The sequence below is a fragment of the Cladophialophora yegresii genome (genome assembly GCF_000585515.1).
Source record: "Cladophialophora yegresii CBS 114405 chromosome Unknown aczIN-supercont1.7, whole genome shotgun sequence".
NCBI classification, from domain to species: Eukaryota; Fungi; Ascomycota; class Eurotiomycetes; order Chaetothyriales; family Herpotrichiellaceae; genus Cladophialophora; species Cladophialophora yegresii.
The window spans coordinates 2,493,671-2,510,212 of record NW_006913051.1 but is presented as its reverse complement, the minus strand read 5'-3'; the positions used below and the strand labels follow the sequence as shown (position 1 = coordinate 2,510,212).

The following is a 16,542-nucleotide window of genomic DNA, read 5'->3' as shown; positions in this document are numbered from 1 at the left end:
CATTCATACTACGTACAAGTACAGTACCTTGCCGCCTCGTTGCTCTTCCTCCTCTCATACTCGGAACTGAACAATCTGAGTGAGTAAGCGAGTGAGTGAGCAGCGCCATTGATACAAGTTACTATGTACAAGTACACCACCTTGACCACCTCGTTGCTCTTCCTCTCCTCACGCTCCTAATTGATCCACTCTCTGTCTAAACCCAAGTATTTCCTCCGTCAACGCCTCGCCTTGCTCCAGCGCCATCATATGCACGCCCGGGTCGATCTCCTTGTAAACGACCTCCGTATTGCCCCCAGCCTCACACGCCTCTCTAAGCCTCCTCATCCACTTCGGCCCCGTACTCGCGTCCTGCACCCCGCAGACCAGCAGGACCGGACACTTGACCTCCCCCTTCCTCAGACGTTGTAGCGAATCGAGCTGGGCCATGCACCGCCACGCGTCGGCCCAGTCGCCCAGCGCCATCCTCTCGACGCACGACCGGGCGTAGCGGACGCCCCATTGGTTCCGCGCGATCGCCTCGGGCGTGAACCAGCGGATAAGTGTCTCGGGCAGCAACGGCGCCACGGCCTGCCCCTCCTCGGCCCTGGTCGCGCGGGTGACCCATGACGGTTGTGCCTCGCCCGCCGTGGTGATCAGGCCCAAACTGCGCGTCTGCCCCGGGTACGTCAGCGCGAAGGACTGTGCCACGGCGCCGCCGTATGATTGGCCGAAGACGTCCGCACGGGCGATCTTGAGCGCGTCGAGGATGCAGTGCAAGTCGGATGCGAGCTGCGTGAGGGAGCGCGCGGGCGGAGCGTGTGCTGCGTACCCGTGACCTCGCATGTCGTACGCTATCACCCGGATGCTGCTACCCGCCGTGGCGGTGGCGGCGGCCAGCCTGGCGAAGACGGCATCCCACATGCGCCGATCGAGCGCCAGCGCGTGGATGAGGACGAGGGGGATCGACTGGCTGGAAGGATTCGAGTCTTTCACCACGGTGGTGTGGTCGTCCACAGAGACCTCCTTCTCCACGTACGTGCTGTCCAGGGCGTGGTGCAGAGGGCCCATAAGAGATTGCAGGCTCGCGGTGACGCGAGTTCGCGTCGTGATCGCCTTGGACGATCCCATGTGAAAGCTCGATTGATAGACGACGTTCTGGATCTCGGACTCGGTCGCGCCGTAGTATAATGCCGTGGCAAGGTATTCATCGAGCGAGTTGAGCGAGTTGTCTGGGTCGTGGGCAATCAGAGCCATGATCTCCTGGAGGGCACATTCCCGGTAGTTCAGCGACGACGTCGAGACAGTCTCGAGGAAAGTCGGGGAGGGCTTGAAGTCGGCGAGAACTATCTTCTCCTTCGCCGACTTGGGTGCCATGTTCTCCGCTGGAGGCTCTTCAGCCTTGACCTATAGTAGTATTGGAGGAGTCAATGACCGAGCCAAACTCAAGTCCACCTGGCATGATAAACGGTCCTAGGTATTTAATGACCGAGCCAAACCCAGATCCAGCTGGCATGATACATGGTCTATGTTGATGTGCAGGGGGCTCTCGGATTGTACTGACTGACCTGAGAAGAAGACGACATCACGCACCAAGCGACGGGTGATTCAGCCTTGACGTCTTACGCAGGCTTTGCTTTCCATACCTGGCATTGCTTGTTGTTGAAGAGCAGGAAGCTCGAGACTTGGGGAAGCCTCCTCCGATCCTGCACCAACTTTGCCCGTGCTTCCCCAAACGGATGACTAGGGATGCTGACATCTATCTCCAATTCATTCTGCTGGTTGGTGTCGGTCCCTCCCATAGAGCGGTGTGCAAACATTGCTGGTTGTCGACTGAAAGAAAGACAAAGCAGCAGGTTGATCAGAAACGTTCTCCACCATCACTTCATATCCATAGTGTTGCTTGATATCTGCCTATAGTACATCTCGTACGCGTGGATGTGACCGTCAATCTGAGCGGCACAGCAGGAAGCTTTTCTCCTTGACCCCCGGGTATCTCGTCGTTGCAGTTGATCACCAACTCCAGATTCGCTGTGTGCCACTAGCTGACCCCTCCCGCCCACCATAGTATACAATACATTACATTTAATCGTGTGACCATCCTCACCTCACCTCGTCATCGGGCATGTACGAACCCTGGACCTGGGCCTAGGGGGCTGTTGGTCTCTTCTGGGATGTCATCGTCATGCGGTTTGCGGTAGTTGACAATTCGATTCCTTCCGTCCATGCTGACATGGATATCGGCTCTCGTGTCTTCGGAGCCGAGCACGCGGTGGTTGTATTTGGTTGAGATCGCAAGTGTCGGAGTGGTCCTGTCCGGTCGTGGGGCTTGAGGAACAAAGGTAGCGATGATATCAGCCCACAAGGCCCTGCACGCCGGCAGGCTGGTGACAATATAGATGACTGTGTTCCAGAACCCTTGCAGGGGAAGCACCAGACCGGAGGCAAAGTCCAATCCAAAGATCGAGTCGTTAGGTCGAACAAGAGTATACACTCTGTTTATTGTGGAAGGGACCCTAAGGATAGTAAGCGCACCGTGCCAACCCATGTCGAGGAGAATCACACACCATGTACAAAGGAGAGCGAGAAAGAATAGCATGGCCGTTTTGCAGTAACTCAGTGTCGCCTTGTTAGCATCCACCATCTGGGCCTGCGCACTGTCAATGACCGCCTGGGTGTCTCTTTCTGGGTATTCAGGTTCCTGCACCGATTGAAACCTTTCATGGTGAGCATGGGTGGGTGAAGCATCTCCATAGTATTCGTTGCTTGGTGAATTGAGGTGCTGTTGTTTCGGAGTAGGTGAGTGCAGGACTTGGCCGCTGATGGTGACTTCGTCTGTTTTCTGAGAGTCGGACGGCGATATGGGCGAAGTTGGGAACTGCTTCATGGCATATCCGTACGATGGCACCTCCGGCTTACTCTCACTCCGACCTGTAGACAGGAGCTGTTTGCGCCACCGGAAGACCACAATGCCCACTTTGATATAGATGAACATTGTCACCAAAATGATAAGCCAGACCGGTCCGTAAAAGGTGGCGATTCGAAGCGCGTTCCACTTCGTGGTGACCCAACACCAGAGCTGCAGAGCCGTTAGGAGCAAACATGAACGAGCAAGTTGGCATCCACGTACCACGGCGTCCCCATATACTTTGCCCCTGTCCCCAGAGTTGACGAAGAGAAAAACAAACGCTGGAAGGAACGGGATGCCGTAACACGCTGCCAAGTAGCGCCACTCAAGGCCTCGAAGCTTCAACGCGTCGTATTGGCGAAAGAAGGAGAGATAGACATTGCAAGCCATCGCAAAGGTCCACAAAGCATCAGCGGGAAGAAACCTACAACTTCACTGAGTACGAGCATGGTAGCGGGCGGTTGGAGACCATACCAGTGAATCAGAAAACCCTGAAATTGGCATAATGGCGTCGTTACTCCGGCTGCAATGCCGGATCTTGCTATTAGGGTTGCGACGTTGGCAAATAGGTTCCCCCATGCTGCAAAGAAGACAAGTCGGTTGATGGGTTTGCGGAACTTGCTGTCAGAAAGGAACGTCGAGATGATGAAGAATGCGCCGGCGACCGAGAAGACCGACGTGACTCGCTCAGCCGTCTCGATGGCGTGGTGTTGTGAAGCGACGATTGGCATGTTGGCAGCGAGCTGGTAGTGAGTGTCCCAAGCCAAGCACACCAGACAGGCGAAGGGCACGACGATATCGAAGACTCGACAGGACGGTGGGGGGAGACGAGACACTTTTGTCTTCACATGCCGTCGTTATGCAAACGTCAAAGTCACGTCTTGTGGTCCAGAGTCGCGGTGGCCAAGTGTACCCTGGTCGACTCTGTCCCACGGGGTTGGGCTGCGGGTCGCAAATCCACTGATTCAATTACCTTGACCGCTAACACTTCACCCTGGCTCTGAAAGCGCAGGGCACGACAAGCTTTGCGACCGTGCAGTCGACTCATTGAAGAGCGAGATCAGACAGTGACCCTCTCCCTATAGCACCGAAATGGGCTGGGAAAATCCGGGGCAAGGATGACGGCGCAGAGTGAAACGACTAGAATATGTCGGGATACTCCTTCCGCATGCACGGGGGTGGATATGCAGTCGCGCTCCACCAGCTGCAGTAGCACCTCCTGGGACTCGGCTCGTAACTCGTACAACCTCACGAAGCGGAGACTCACGCTATCATGGTGCTATTGTTCCGATCATCGCAGAGGATTGACTAGCCTGGCAGGGGAATCGTCATAGTTGAGCCCGCGGATCTGGCACCTTTATTCTGGTGCTGGGCCAGCGCCTGCGATTACACACGGTGGGGAGGGTAGGCCTGGTACCGGAAGACCAACGATTGCTCGTTGAACCTCTTTCTGTTGCACAAGGAGTACGGAGTACTCGTAGCTTGTAAGACGACGCGGTGATCGTCCAACGGTGATATGGAGAAGGCCACGGTTACCCAACCGCAATCTCTGATTGTCGCACCGTAGATATGCTACAAAGCGCAGAGGATACGCGGATCGAAAGAGCCTTCTGCTCGCACTATCTCGACGACGGCCGGCTTAAGATATTCAATCGAGACTCTGTCCTGCCAAGGAGGCTTGGGGATACCATCAGGGCGTCGCGGCTAGGCGAATCAATTGGACATCGGAACACGGCTTGGTTGAGTCGGTCCGCACCGATAAACATCACAGGTCTTGTGCCTGGATGATGAGGGGAAGTCACCTCGAAACGGCGAGGCTCGGCGGTTCTTGGATGATCAAGATGGCTCCTGGGTCCCCAAATTGAGGGAGAACAACGGCCATGGGCGGGCAGCTACTGCAGGGACAAATGCATGCTGAAGCCTCATTCGGCCAAGTAGCAACAGGGATGTCTTGACACCAGGATGATTACCTGTGTTCGTGCACTCGACCAGCTAAAGATGTGCACAAGCTGCACGCGCATCTGCTTTGAAAGCCGGACCAATGGATATTCCGCATAGGGTTGAGCACGCCAGACGCGTGTCGTAACTGGTGTTACCTGCTTGTCGTCCAGTGTACTCGAAATGCGTTCCTGTTCTGTTTGGTGTTGACTCTGCTAGCATCGCGGACAACCACACCGCGCACGCTTCTGAGTTCCTACCCGTAAGCCTCACTCCAAGAAATACGTAATCAGTACTCCATGGCAGATTGCGGTTGCCCGCCGAAGTGGATCGCGGTGGTGAATAATGATAGGCGCACGGTAGCTGAAGCGAAACGGCCTACAGGAGAAGAATCTGTGGTGGGACATTTTCTGAGAGCAATCGGCAGATCGAAGGATTCAATGATTGTCGATAGCCCCGGTAACCTGGTTGCCCTGCAATCATACTCCATAGTGTGTGCTCTTTCGGGGCCTCCTCACAGCCCAGTAAGAAGAAGGATGTGATCTACAGTACTCCGTACTCAGCAAGGCTTCCCAGATGACGAGAACCGTGAAGCAGTCTGAGCAATAATAGCTAAATTGATGGAGTCTCGTGCGGGTCTGGCAGGGCTGAAGGAATGCTTCTCCTCGAGATGAGCTGCAATACTCCTTATGCTTGATGACATCGTCACGACCAATCCTACTCCATTCTGGTTGTTCGACTATGAGCTGCTTCTTGACTCTGGCTTTAGCGGTGATTGTTGGCGAAGTCAGAGACGAGACGCGGCATGCGCGTTCGCATCATCAGTGACAGGCACCGAGCCATGTCGTGAAAAGGACCGTCGCTGACGACTCAGACGCATGAAGAGGAAGGCAGATTCTCGAGTGTCGCGCTCGAGTTGGTAAGGCGTTTGAGGAGGAATCCAGGCGAAGAGCGACAGATGAATTACTCCGCAGGGAGTAGCTCTTCAGTATAGTGTCTGTCGGGTAACTGGCAGCGCGTCTAATCTTTCTTCCACCTCTCGATCCATTGTCATGAAGGGATTTTTCCGCTGGGGGCGACGACTATTCTTACCCTCGGGAGGGAACTTGGCATAGTCATGACTCGCTGCTGGACGATTTCGTCGAACTAACGGGTGCCAGATGGCCGGATGAGGTTAAAGTTGAGACCGTGATTACTGTGATGTGTCGATCTTCCCCAGCTTGGACCAGAGGTAAGGAATCTTCGGGCTGTGGGGACTTTAGTCGGTGGCTTGAGATTTCGAGGAGCAGGGTATCTCGAACCTTCAGGGTACCCAATTCTGGACTGCGGGTCCAGCCAGGGGTGCTGGTGGGAACATGGAAATCTTCCGAGACAAGGATGCCCGCCTGTGGTGTTTGGCGCGACGGAGAAAAGCCGTGGGGACGACAGAAGGCGAAAAGCCAGGCAGGAACACGTCGTGTGATGGCAAAAACCGCAGATGGAATCTACAAATGGTTGTCAGCGTTGACCCCGGGGACTCTGATCGCACATCGGTCTACTGCTACCTCGTACTTCGCACAATAGATTTGGCCCTGGGCCTTGATCTTGTTCGATCCCGCGGCCCTTGCAGCGTCGCTAAGAGGCTGACCGCGGAAGGGCTGAACCATCTGACTCTGGTGTGGCTTGGCTGGACAACGTGTTTCGTCCTCGTAGGGAGTTCTACGTACCTGAACTCTACACAGTAGTACCTGATCGGCGCTGATATGCACGGTAAATCACCGATTACTGTGTACAAGCTGTGGGCAACGAACGCAGATCCAGCCCTGTGGTATCAGATGCAAAACACCCAATCGAGTCTCTGCATATGCAGACTTTGAGGATCATTGGGGTTGAACGGCTCCTCCTACGAGTTGGGGCACACTGCTGGCCTGACGGTTATACCAACTAGGCAACCACGGTGTCTCTTCTCGAGGCTTAGTCGGGAGGCCCGCAACGACCATGGATACTTGATGCTTGTGGTGCCTGTGTTCTCCCCTCTTGCATGGCATACCTTTGATCCCGGTATGGTGGTCGTCGCCTTCATTTTCATGTGGAAGCCACCGCGGTACGGAGTACTTCCCAACGATCTTCGAACCCGGTGCTTGTGGTGCTTGGTCCTTTGATCACGAGCTAAAGTGCTTGATGGGCTTCTGCACAAGGTTATGGGTACGCTGCCCCCGATCGAGATTGGACGGCTGGCCTTGTTCCTGCCTGAACCCGACGGCTCCAAAGAGTTCTGCGGGTTTGAGATTGCTTACATAGGTTTCCTCGGGACAGCGGGCCCCACTGAACCACCTTTACACAGTACTCTGTCCCTGTCGCCTAATTACCTGTCCCTCCGGCATCTCTGACACGGTGCGTACCAACTTTGGATCAAGCTCTCCGGCAGCCCATGGCCTCCCCAACAAGTCACCGTTGGAAAGATGTGGGAATACGTATCCTCCAAAGACTGTCATCCATCGACCTCTTCTGGTCCCTCCTGGTGGCGCCGGAGGCTTCGAAGACGACCTCTGACCTCCCAGTCTCGACCATAACTTCCAGCCGCGCTAGTGAAGCAATTGTGCCTGACTGAGAGGTCCCTCCAGACATGAGGTTCACGAAATTTCCGCCTTCGATAAACGGCGTGGGCTATGCTTCGTGATGCGGATCCATGGAACGGCGTAGCATGCAGCAACGAGGGCAGAAGAGGTAGAGGAAGGCAAACGAGGGTCTTAGGTCTCAAGACTCTGCCACTCACTCCTCACCCCCTATCGCACACGGTGGTCGAGGCCTCAGCCTCGCGCCGCAGGAGAAGCACAAATGCCATGGCCTCGAGCCTCTCTTCTTGGTCCAGGGGTATAGTCAGAGCCATGGAAATATCAACCAAAGCACACACGGGACGAGGCAAGACCTCTACAGAGCGTATACGTCAAACATGACCACAGGCTACCCTTGTCTTCTCCTTTCGCGAGAACCCAACACACAGCGAATCCCTGTCTCCCCTTTACAGGTCGGTGAGATGAGCTGGCATACTGTGTACGTGCGTGACATTGCTTGGCTCAACGAAATCGAGACATCCATTCAACCAGCTACCCCACGGCTTTTACTCGTCTTCTTGACCAAAACCCACATACGTACCGGATATCGCACCACCGACCAGACCAGACCAGACCATGCTCTTCGAATTGGCATTCGTTTTCAGCCGTACATGCATCTTTTTCTATCCCACTTCTGGCGTCCCTGCTCGACTCGACGAGTAGCTCGCAATAATTGCACATCCAACCAATGCAACTTACTTACGGGACACGACATTCTCCTCCGAGCTGAGTCTTCTCCTTACACCCAGTTGTGGCTACGTTCGTAGCCCTCTGGACTCGGATAGCTTCTCCTTCTTCGCCCTGATATCTTGGTCAATCTCGTTCGTATCAGTTCAGGTCAATTCAGAATCAACACCGCAATGATAGCATAGGCCTATGAAATCCAAATTAAAAGGGCGACAATTTCGCACCGCAGTCCGGGAGGTGGCTGTACCATGGTCAAGTAAGAACACAATCTAGGTAGTAGCGGAGATTCCTCGCCCTGACGCCGTCGCCGAGCGGTCGATCACGGGAACGATCATCCTTCCTCGTTCGAATACCTACAGTATGTGAAGAGCGCGTGAATGAAGCGAGGGGGAGTCGTAATCCATCATCCATTGTCCATCATCAAATCGTCCATTATCCAAATATGCCCGTGCCAGCACTCGTACCAATTGATGCTGCAATGAAATTTTTCCGACCAGTGACGACACGACCTCGTGATCCAAGCCAATGGTTGCGTGTGCTGTGCGCTCCAACATCCATGGTAGCTAGTGAAACCAAGTGAGCGGCAACAAGACACATGCACCGGTATGCCCCGTCTCGCAGGCAGGTAGTCCCATCGTCACACCGTCACGTCCTCGCCAACTCCGCCTTCCCCTTCGTGTTCGTGTTATACTTGGGCATCTTCTCATACGCGTTCGGACTAGGTTTCCTTCTGCCCTTTCCCTTTCCCTTGCCATGTCCATGCCCATGTGCACCCGCAGGCCCACAGCCATCACCATGCCTATGCCGGTGTTGATCCTTCCGTCCCCTCCGATTCCCACTCATCCTCGCGCCACCATCATCCGGACTATCGCTCCCACCGGCGTCACTACCGTCGTCGTCGCTAGAACTGTCGCTGCTCGAACTGTCGTCCTCGCTGGACGACTCCCCGAACGCCCGTTCCTTGTGGTATATGCAGCACACTTTGCTGGATTTGCGGCCGAGCCCTTCATTGTCCACCACGTCTTCTGCCCACTGTATTCGTCGGCGTGGATGGTTGTGCGTGCTGGAGCCTGTGGCCTCATGGGCGCCTCGGAGGCGGAGGACAAGTGGATCTGGAGGGGAGACTGAGCGGGATGAAGCAGTGTCTTCGGGGGTGATTGTTTGGGTGGCCGAGCCTACTGCGGCGCGCCGGGAGGCCGTTTGGCCTTGACCTTGACGTGGTGTGAGGTGCGCCAGTCCCCATCCGTTTGGTCGTGGAGAGTTCCGTGCAGAGGCCATGGTTGCTCGTTGCAGAGGTGAGGCGGGGGCAGTTGTGACGGGTGTGGAGGACATAATACTGTAGTCGTGGTCTGGTCTCTGCTTGTGGCTTTTTCTATCCAATCCACATCACCTGGATTTCAGGGCTTCTTGCGCAAAGAACAGTTTTAAGACTGTGTGAGGACCTCGTGGAGGGCGGTTAGTGCGTTCGTAGCAGTGACGCTGCGTTCAAAACAAAGACAGGCGTAAGAGTCACGGGCCGGGAACGTCGAGGAGAAACTGGATCAAGAACAGCCTCGGTGTCTGTAAATACTCCACGAGAGGAAAAACGACTGTGTAAAGGCGCAGGCGAGCGCAATATGTCGCAGCCGGGCGTGGAATGATGGTTGGAGGCAAAGCCGACGCTCAGCACGAGACCACTAATAACTACGGAGTACGGAGTACGACGTCGGCCGTTAGAGCATGACGTTTCTCACGTGCATGGCCTCGTCACCCACTAAGGCAGTCATACTCCGTGACGAGAGTTGCGGCTCGCTCCATCCCTTGGTTCCATCCACTCATCGTCCGCTTCTCACACCTTCATGCATTGCTGACACCACTGTTACACGGAAACCCACGAGGCTTGCATTTCCCGCCCGACCACATGATTCAGACCCTGACCTTCGAGAAGTGCCTTTATGCTTGCGATGGTCATGGATCCCACCTGTCAGAGCGATGGAGACGACGTGGCCATGCTCCTCGTCTGATGAAGGGCACAGACGGAGCAGATGACCAGCGGGAAAGGCTCAGCCTCGACTCGCTGAATCATGGCTCTTAGTACATTGCACTCTTCTGTCTACTCTCCAATATTCGCGTTTTCGGTCCTGCTCAGCTCAGCTCAGCTGTCGTCTAGATCACGTTGTGGCTAGCGATCATCTGCCACTCCTGCTCCCCCCTTCGTCCGAGGGAACATGTACAAACCACGGCCGACTGCCGCGTGTGGGAATCCCATTCCAAGCGTGTCTCTGCGCCCATGCTAGACAAATGCCCAAGAAGATCTCCCATGCAGCAGTCTAACCGACTCGATGCTTTTTGGTATCATAACAGGAATGAAAACTTGGACGCACTTGGGATCCGTCTGGGGATTGCTCGACCATCCGTGAGCCTCATCCGATGGTCTCTCCATGGCCGCCTGCCTTCAGCATTCGTAAAAGAGCCACCCGCTTTCGAAGTTCGCTTCTGCCGTGTCGTGTTCCATGGCATAGTGCTCGACCGAGGCTTGCGGCGCCCCTGACTGCTCTGCGTTGCCTATGGCGAATTCCGTTCTCAGCTCTTCTTCTAGTCATAGCTCATCGTCTCCATCCAGGTCTGCTGGCTTGATCAGACCGCCCACCTTCAGGCCTCGTTCGCGTTCTGCGTCGGCAAGGGCCTTCTTCTCCTGCTCACGCTCCTCTGCAAACAATTCGGCGTTGTCACCAGCAAATTCCTTAAGGGAGATCAAGAAGTCGCGCACGTGAGTTTTGAACTTGGTGGCATCCTCGTTGAGGGTGAACAGCCCGCTCACGAAAAGCTGCACTTGAATCTCCTTCAAGTTGGGGAAGGCGCGCTGGAGGAGATTCGACGTGAACTCGCTCACATATTGCTTGTTCGACGTCCCTGGCGCAGCCTGGTCAGGTTGGTACAACGGTTGCGATATCTTGTTGGTCTCAACAAGTTGGAACATGCGCGCAAGGAGCATACACTGTGATTTGAATCCTGCTTTGTGGTCCGAGTCCGTCAAGACGAAAAACACATCTTGGAGTATAGAGATGTAGAACTGCTGGAAGAATATGCCCGCTGTTTGTGGATCCGTCTCGGCCATGTTGTTGATCAATTCCAGGCACATCGACAAGCCGGTGTTCTCCACCTCTCGGTTGTCGTGCTTGCTTGCCCACATGCAGGAGTCAATCACAAACTTGAACTGCCGACCATCCAGTTTAAGCAGCGCAGGGAAGCAGAATAGGTTGATCGCTTGTAGGAGCTTGAAAAACTCCACGCGGAACTCCGGATACTCGTGGAAGTCCTTGTTGATCATCTCGAGTGTGCATTCGAATATCGCGTCCATAATCGGACCAACCTTGTCGTCCATCAGATTCTATAGAAGGGTTAGCAGCCTTACACACTGGTGGATCAACACTGTCTCTGACCAGAAGTCGAGATCTCTTTGGGGTCCAACGTACATGTAGCTTGTGGATGATGGTGGTGGTGACGCTGAGGACTTCGGCATCTCGCGCATCGGGAACATTGCGTTGGTAATCGAGTAAAATCGCATCAAGCAAAGGAGGCACCATGCTCTCGTTGACCATGGGCAGATCATCCGCTTTCTGTACATAGATGTCCACGAGTTTCAAGATCTCTTTCTTGATCGTACGCAGGCCGCGGACTTTCGGTGTCTTCGTCTGGACATTTCCTGTGAGGAAGTCAGGGTTGTTCGATGATCGAGCGGCTACAGCACTTACCTCCGGAGGCGACAGCGTCAGAAATAAGTTGACTTGAAGCGCGATACATGTTCAGCATATCGTGGTAGATGCGTCCAATCTGGGAATAGAAATAGCTGCCAATGGAGGAGCATGCTGCCACATTCGTCTTCATGATATTTCCGACAACTTTGATGATCTCAGGGTCGTGCAGAATGGCTGGATTCGAGTTCGCTTGCTGGATCACACTGTCCCACGCTTGATTCGGATAGGACATAAGGTCGCTGATCAGTCGGTCTTGCACGCTCTTCTGGCCCTGAGCAGAGATCATGTAACCGCAAGCTTCGTAGAATGTGTGTACTTGTTGAGGGGTGAGGTCACAGGTGATCTTGCGCATATTACGCACAATCTCATCAATGAACGGTTCGGTCTCACCAGGTTGTAGGGCGACAAAGTGGCGCTTGCATTTGTTGGCAATCTTGATGAACGTGTCGCAAGCCATGTCCTGCACACCCTCATGGGTCTCGTGCATGAACTCGAAGAGCTTGTTGACCACAGTCTTCAAGAACTTCCAGTGTGCCTTCAGAAAGCGTGGGTACTGGCCGACAATGTACATAATGTTGCTGGCCACTACCGCTTTGTTGTCCTTGCCTCGTTTCATCTCGGTCAGGCCGAGTAGGTCCTTGATCACAGTGACCAAGAATCGTTTCTCCGTCTCTTCAGACATAGCACCTGATATTGAGCCAATAGCCCAGCAGAGGGTATTGCAGTTGTTCCATGACCACTCTGAACCGTCAACCTGTCGCTGAAGCTTCTCTGACATGATGTTCTCTGTGTCCACGACGTCCAAATGGGTCAAGTATACTAGGCACTCACGGGTGGTCTTATAGAGCTGAATGGTGTCGCTCTCTTTGACAAATTCGCGAACAATTTCACCTTCGTCATTTTCAACGATTAGGACTTCTTCCGGTCGTACCATCTTTTCGACCATCACCTGCCTCAAACTCGTCAAGACTTGAGCGTACTTGTGCTTGCGTAGGGGATAGTTGGCAAGACTGCTGGGATGTGGAGCGCCACCATTGGCCAGACCGCTGACACCCATGCTGACCAGAGGATTGAGTTCGGTAATGGGGAGTTGCTGCATCTCTTCATAGAGCTCTTGCACTAACTTGTTCCAGTATTCTAGGCAAATCTTGAAGATCTCTCTGTCGTCAATCAAGCTGATCTTAATAAGATAGAAGTGACCGTGGAGGAGATAATCGGGATTCGGTAGTCTTTCGATAGTCTGCAGGTGGGCTGAAAAGTAGTTGGTGAGGAATATTGCCAGGTTGAGGATGTATTCTTGTTCCCGGGACTTGGCTTTGGAGTATGCATCGCGAAAGTCAGTGTCGAGCGGAAGGGTTCGAGCAACGACAGTCAGGGTCTCGGTGAACATTTGCACAAGCTTATCGTCATACTGAAATTGTTGTCCCAATTGCAGACCGCCAATTTCAGTCAAGCACTTCAGGGAAATGTTGCGGAATTCATCGACCTCAAGAAACCGGCCGACAAGCGTGTCGATGAGCTTTGTCTCAAAGATGAATCCCAGAGGGATCCAGTTGAGGAATCGCAGTAATGTCTCCAACGTCGCCTTGACCAAGCTTATGGAAGTGGCTGTTGTGAGCACCTCGTTGCATAACTGAAAGATGGACGAGAACTCGGCGCACATGGTCGTCTTGAGGTTCTTCGCCTTGGTGGAAGTCATCTGATCCTGAGAGAAATCGAAAACCTCCTCCGACAGCAGTCGCAAAATGGTCATGTTGTTCTCACAAACAGACAGACCGGTGTGGGAAGCAGAGATGATTTCGTTGATGAAGCTGGGCCAGTTGTGAGGCCATTCTTGCTTGAGGATGGTGACCAAGGTCAGATCCAACTTGTTGAGGAAGAGCTTGTTGGCCTTGAGCGACTCGTCGGTCTCGGAAGCCTGGAGGATCTGGTTTACCACGAAGTTACGAATGCCCAAGCACTGATCGCGAGGGAGAACCTTCCATCTGGTGTTGACCACATCATCCAACACTTGAAGACCCAGGTATTTTGTCGGCACATACGTCGCCTCTTGCAAGATTCTGTCCACCATCAGCCACGCATCGGGATTTGATTTGAACTCGTTGAGCTTCTGTTGAGCCTGTTTCTGGATTTCGCCATGGCCTTCTTGAAAAGCCTTGACAGTCGCGTCAAGCTCGCTGACGGTGACCGACATGGCTGGAGCTTCGGATGAGGCACAGGGAGACCGCTCAGCGAGCGCGGAAAAGCACGAGTGGTGTACCAGTAGGGGGCGGGGTACCGAGATGTGAGGCTCGATTTGATATGCGGGTGCGATAAACGATCCGAAAAGGATGAAGATTGCCGCTTCGCAAGACAACGACAAATGCGGGAGAGCTGTTGCAGTTGGAAACGGATGTCCACGGTGCAGTAGATCAGAAAGTGATTGCGCAGTCACAAGGGATGAGGCAGTGTGCTGTAAAGGCAGTCGAAATTCAAGTGTTGGTGAAATGTCGGGATGGAGAGCACGCGTGAAAGTACATGCGCTGCAGACAAGGCAACGTCCGAGTGTACCGCCGCATGAGGCACCCGCCAGCAATCCAGCGAGCCCAGACACGGATGTGAATCCGATCTGTCGATTCCCGCTGGCATGCAAAGGCCAATTATTAATCCTTTGGAAGTGGCCAATAAAGACCCGTGATTCTGCCACAGGCGCATCGAGGCTGCTATCGACACCAACACACAACTCTCAGGTAACCATTTCTTCTCACAATGAATTATTGTTAACCAAGTCGAGGATATCTCTCATTGACTAAACACCCGGTTTATGAGGTATCATGATCGGCACTCTACAGGGCCCCGGCCATCTCTGTATATATTAGACACGCAAATAAAGCCAAACAGCCTCTTCCTTTTGGGTGATATTCAGTCGGTCCCAACACCGGTCGTGTGCTCAGAGGCTTTTACATCTCGCTCTTCACTCTCTTTGCGATACTTTTGATACGCCGCTGCCACCTCCTCCTTGGACGCAAGTCCATTCTTCTCTGTGATTAAATCCTTCAGCCACTTATTCTCCATCTCCAGTTGGTTCACCTTGGCCTCCAGCTTCGAGTTCTTTTCCTGCACCTCCTTGACCGTACGTTCCAATGCCTGCTCACGTTGCTTCTTCTTCACCCGGAATCTTGCGCTCGCCGCGGTGTTCCTCCGCCTTTTATCCTCCTCAGCAGCCACGCGGGACTTATCTTCGGGACTCAACGTATTTGGATCGAGCGATTCACCTTTTCTCTTACCGCCAGCCGCCGTCTGAGCACTAGGTGAACCCAGGGAGTCATGGTTGCCGAAGCCCTGTGCAGGCGCAGGCTGTATGGGAGTATTGTAGGTGCTATAATAGTGTGAAGGCTCTGCGGCCGAGGTGTCCATATGAGGCAGTTGCTGGTTCTGACTCGGCGACGTACCCGCGAGTAGGTCTTCGTACTTCACATTGTGTGGATTGCTTTTGTTTTCATTCAGGTCGAAATTGAAGGAGCCGTCTTCGGGTAGCGCAGGGATGTCAAAATGGGTAAAATCGGTATTTGTGAACATGGCCAAGTCCTGGCTGATGTCCAGCTCCTCCGTCGGGAACTGCTCCTGGTCGTAGGGCGACGTCAGAGTATTCAAATTGTTGAGATACTCCGAAAAATTCGGGCCTGTCCGGCCGCGATACGTTGACATGTTCGTCCCTATGCTCCTTTCCTGGGAGAGACCCTCACACGATTAACCCCAACGATGTGTCCAGTAAAGGATGGTAGCGTAGAATATATCCGGTCGGGGTCGGAGTGGTTCGCAGGGGTGGTTGCACGACCAAGGCGTATAATGACAAAGCAACCGCACGTGGCGTTTTATTCAGTGACCGAGGCTCAAGGCGTCTGCGACCAGAGTCGCTGACACCTCACCGCGAGCACCGTGCGAAAGTCGTGCGGCAAGGCGGTACTTTTGTTTGGGATGGCTGGAAGAGAAATCCAGATAGTGTGAAGGCGAGAGTAAAGGTTAGAATGGTAAAAGAGTCAAGTGGGAGTAACAGTTGGCAGGTGAGTTTGAGACCGGGCGCAAGGAGGGGCCGGTCGAGGCGGATGTAAGAGTTCTCCGAGCTCTGGGTGAGTGCCGCAAATGTGGGAGGTCTGCGCCCTTTCGCGTCTGCCACGGCTTGCTCCCACGGACTCGCTTCGGGAATTACACGTGTGCCGCTTAACCTATTCGTCCGTCTCCTACAATTACCCCCACCACATGCCGTGGATAATTAAAACATTAATAGCCTCAAGCCGGCTCGCGAAGAGGGACAATCATTCCAGGTACTGCGTATTGCCAGTCGTAGCTGAGCCTGGAGATGGCTTCATCACAGCCTTGGCCTCGTGGACCCTGATCTCTGACGTGCAGAGACGTTTTCTGACGGTAGCGATCACCGAATCGTGACGAGTCCAAGATAACAGTGGTGATCTCATGTCACGATTGTGGGAGGCAGCATCGTGCCCTTAAAGCGGATCTGATTGCCGAAAAAGGGTTCAACAAGCCAAGTTCACTGGGTGCTCACCGCCGCTGCTCTTAGCTACTCGGAGGCTACTCGCGTAAAGAGTGCTTTATAAGGACGTCCTTCGGTGGCCCCATGCGGCGGAGCTATATTTTTGATCACAAATCAATGTTGTCTACACAGCATATGCTCCTGCCGCTGCCCGCAAACACATGATAC

At 53.9% G+C, this 16,542-nt stretch overlaps 5 protein-coding genes across 5 annotated transcripts; all 5 read right to left on the bottom strand.

Annotated features, from left to right (window-relative positions):
• Window positions 1-168: 168 nt before the first annotated feature.
• Window positions 169-1,356, bottom strand: A1O7_10010 (uncharacterized protein; the record flags this gene model as incomplete). Its single annotated transcript, XM_007763994.1, has 1 exon — window positions 169-1,356. One exon carries the CDS (start codon window positions 1,354-1,356, stop codon window positions 169-171), a length of 1,188 nt encoding a protein of 395 aa, XP_007762184.1.
• A 739-nt stretch (window positions 1,357-2,095) lies between these two features.
• On the bottom strand, window positions 2,096-3,618 carry A1O7_10009 (uncharacterized protein; the record flags this gene model as incomplete). The annotated part of the gene is made up of 4 exons (XM_007763993.1): window positions 2,096-2,495; window positions 2,547-3,058; window positions 3,110-3,311; window positions 3,362-3,618. The coding sequence occupies 4 exons, from the start codon at window positions 3,616-3,618 to the stop codon at window positions 2,096-2,098; spliced, it is 1,371 nt and encodes a 456-aa protein (XP_007762183.1).
• A 5,133-nt stretch (window positions 3,619-8,751) lies between these two features.
• On the bottom strand, window positions 8,752-9,384 carry A1O7_10008 (uncharacterized protein; the record flags this gene model as incomplete). The annotated part of the gene is made up of 1 exon (XM_007763992.1): window positions 8,752-9,384. The coding sequence occupies one exon, from the start codon at window positions 9,382-9,384 to the stop codon at window positions 8,752-8,754; it is 633 nt and encodes a 210-aa protein (XP_007762182.1).
• A 1,300-nt stretch (window positions 9,385-10,684) lies between these two features.
• On the bottom strand, window positions 10,685-14,037 carry A1O7_10007 (exportin-1; the record flags this gene model as incomplete). The annotated part of the gene is made up of 3 exons (XM_007763991.1): window positions 10,685-11,476; window positions 11,562-11,791; window positions 11,841-14,037. The coding sequence occupies 3 exons, from the start codon at window positions 14,035-14,037 to the stop codon at window positions 10,685-10,687; spliced, it is 3,219 nt and encodes a 1,072-aa protein (XP_007762181.1).
• A 707-nt stretch (window positions 14,038-14,744) lies between these two features.
• A1O7_10006 (uncharacterized protein) lies at window positions 14,745-15,530 on the bottom strand (the record flags this gene model as incomplete). The annotated part of the gene is made up of 1 exon (XM_007763990.1): window positions 14,745-15,530. The coding sequence occupies one exon, from the start codon at window positions 15,528-15,530 to the stop codon at window positions 14,745-14,747; it is 786 nt and encodes a 261-aa protein (XP_007762180.1).
• Window positions 15,531-16,542: the final 1,012 nt, after the last annotated feature.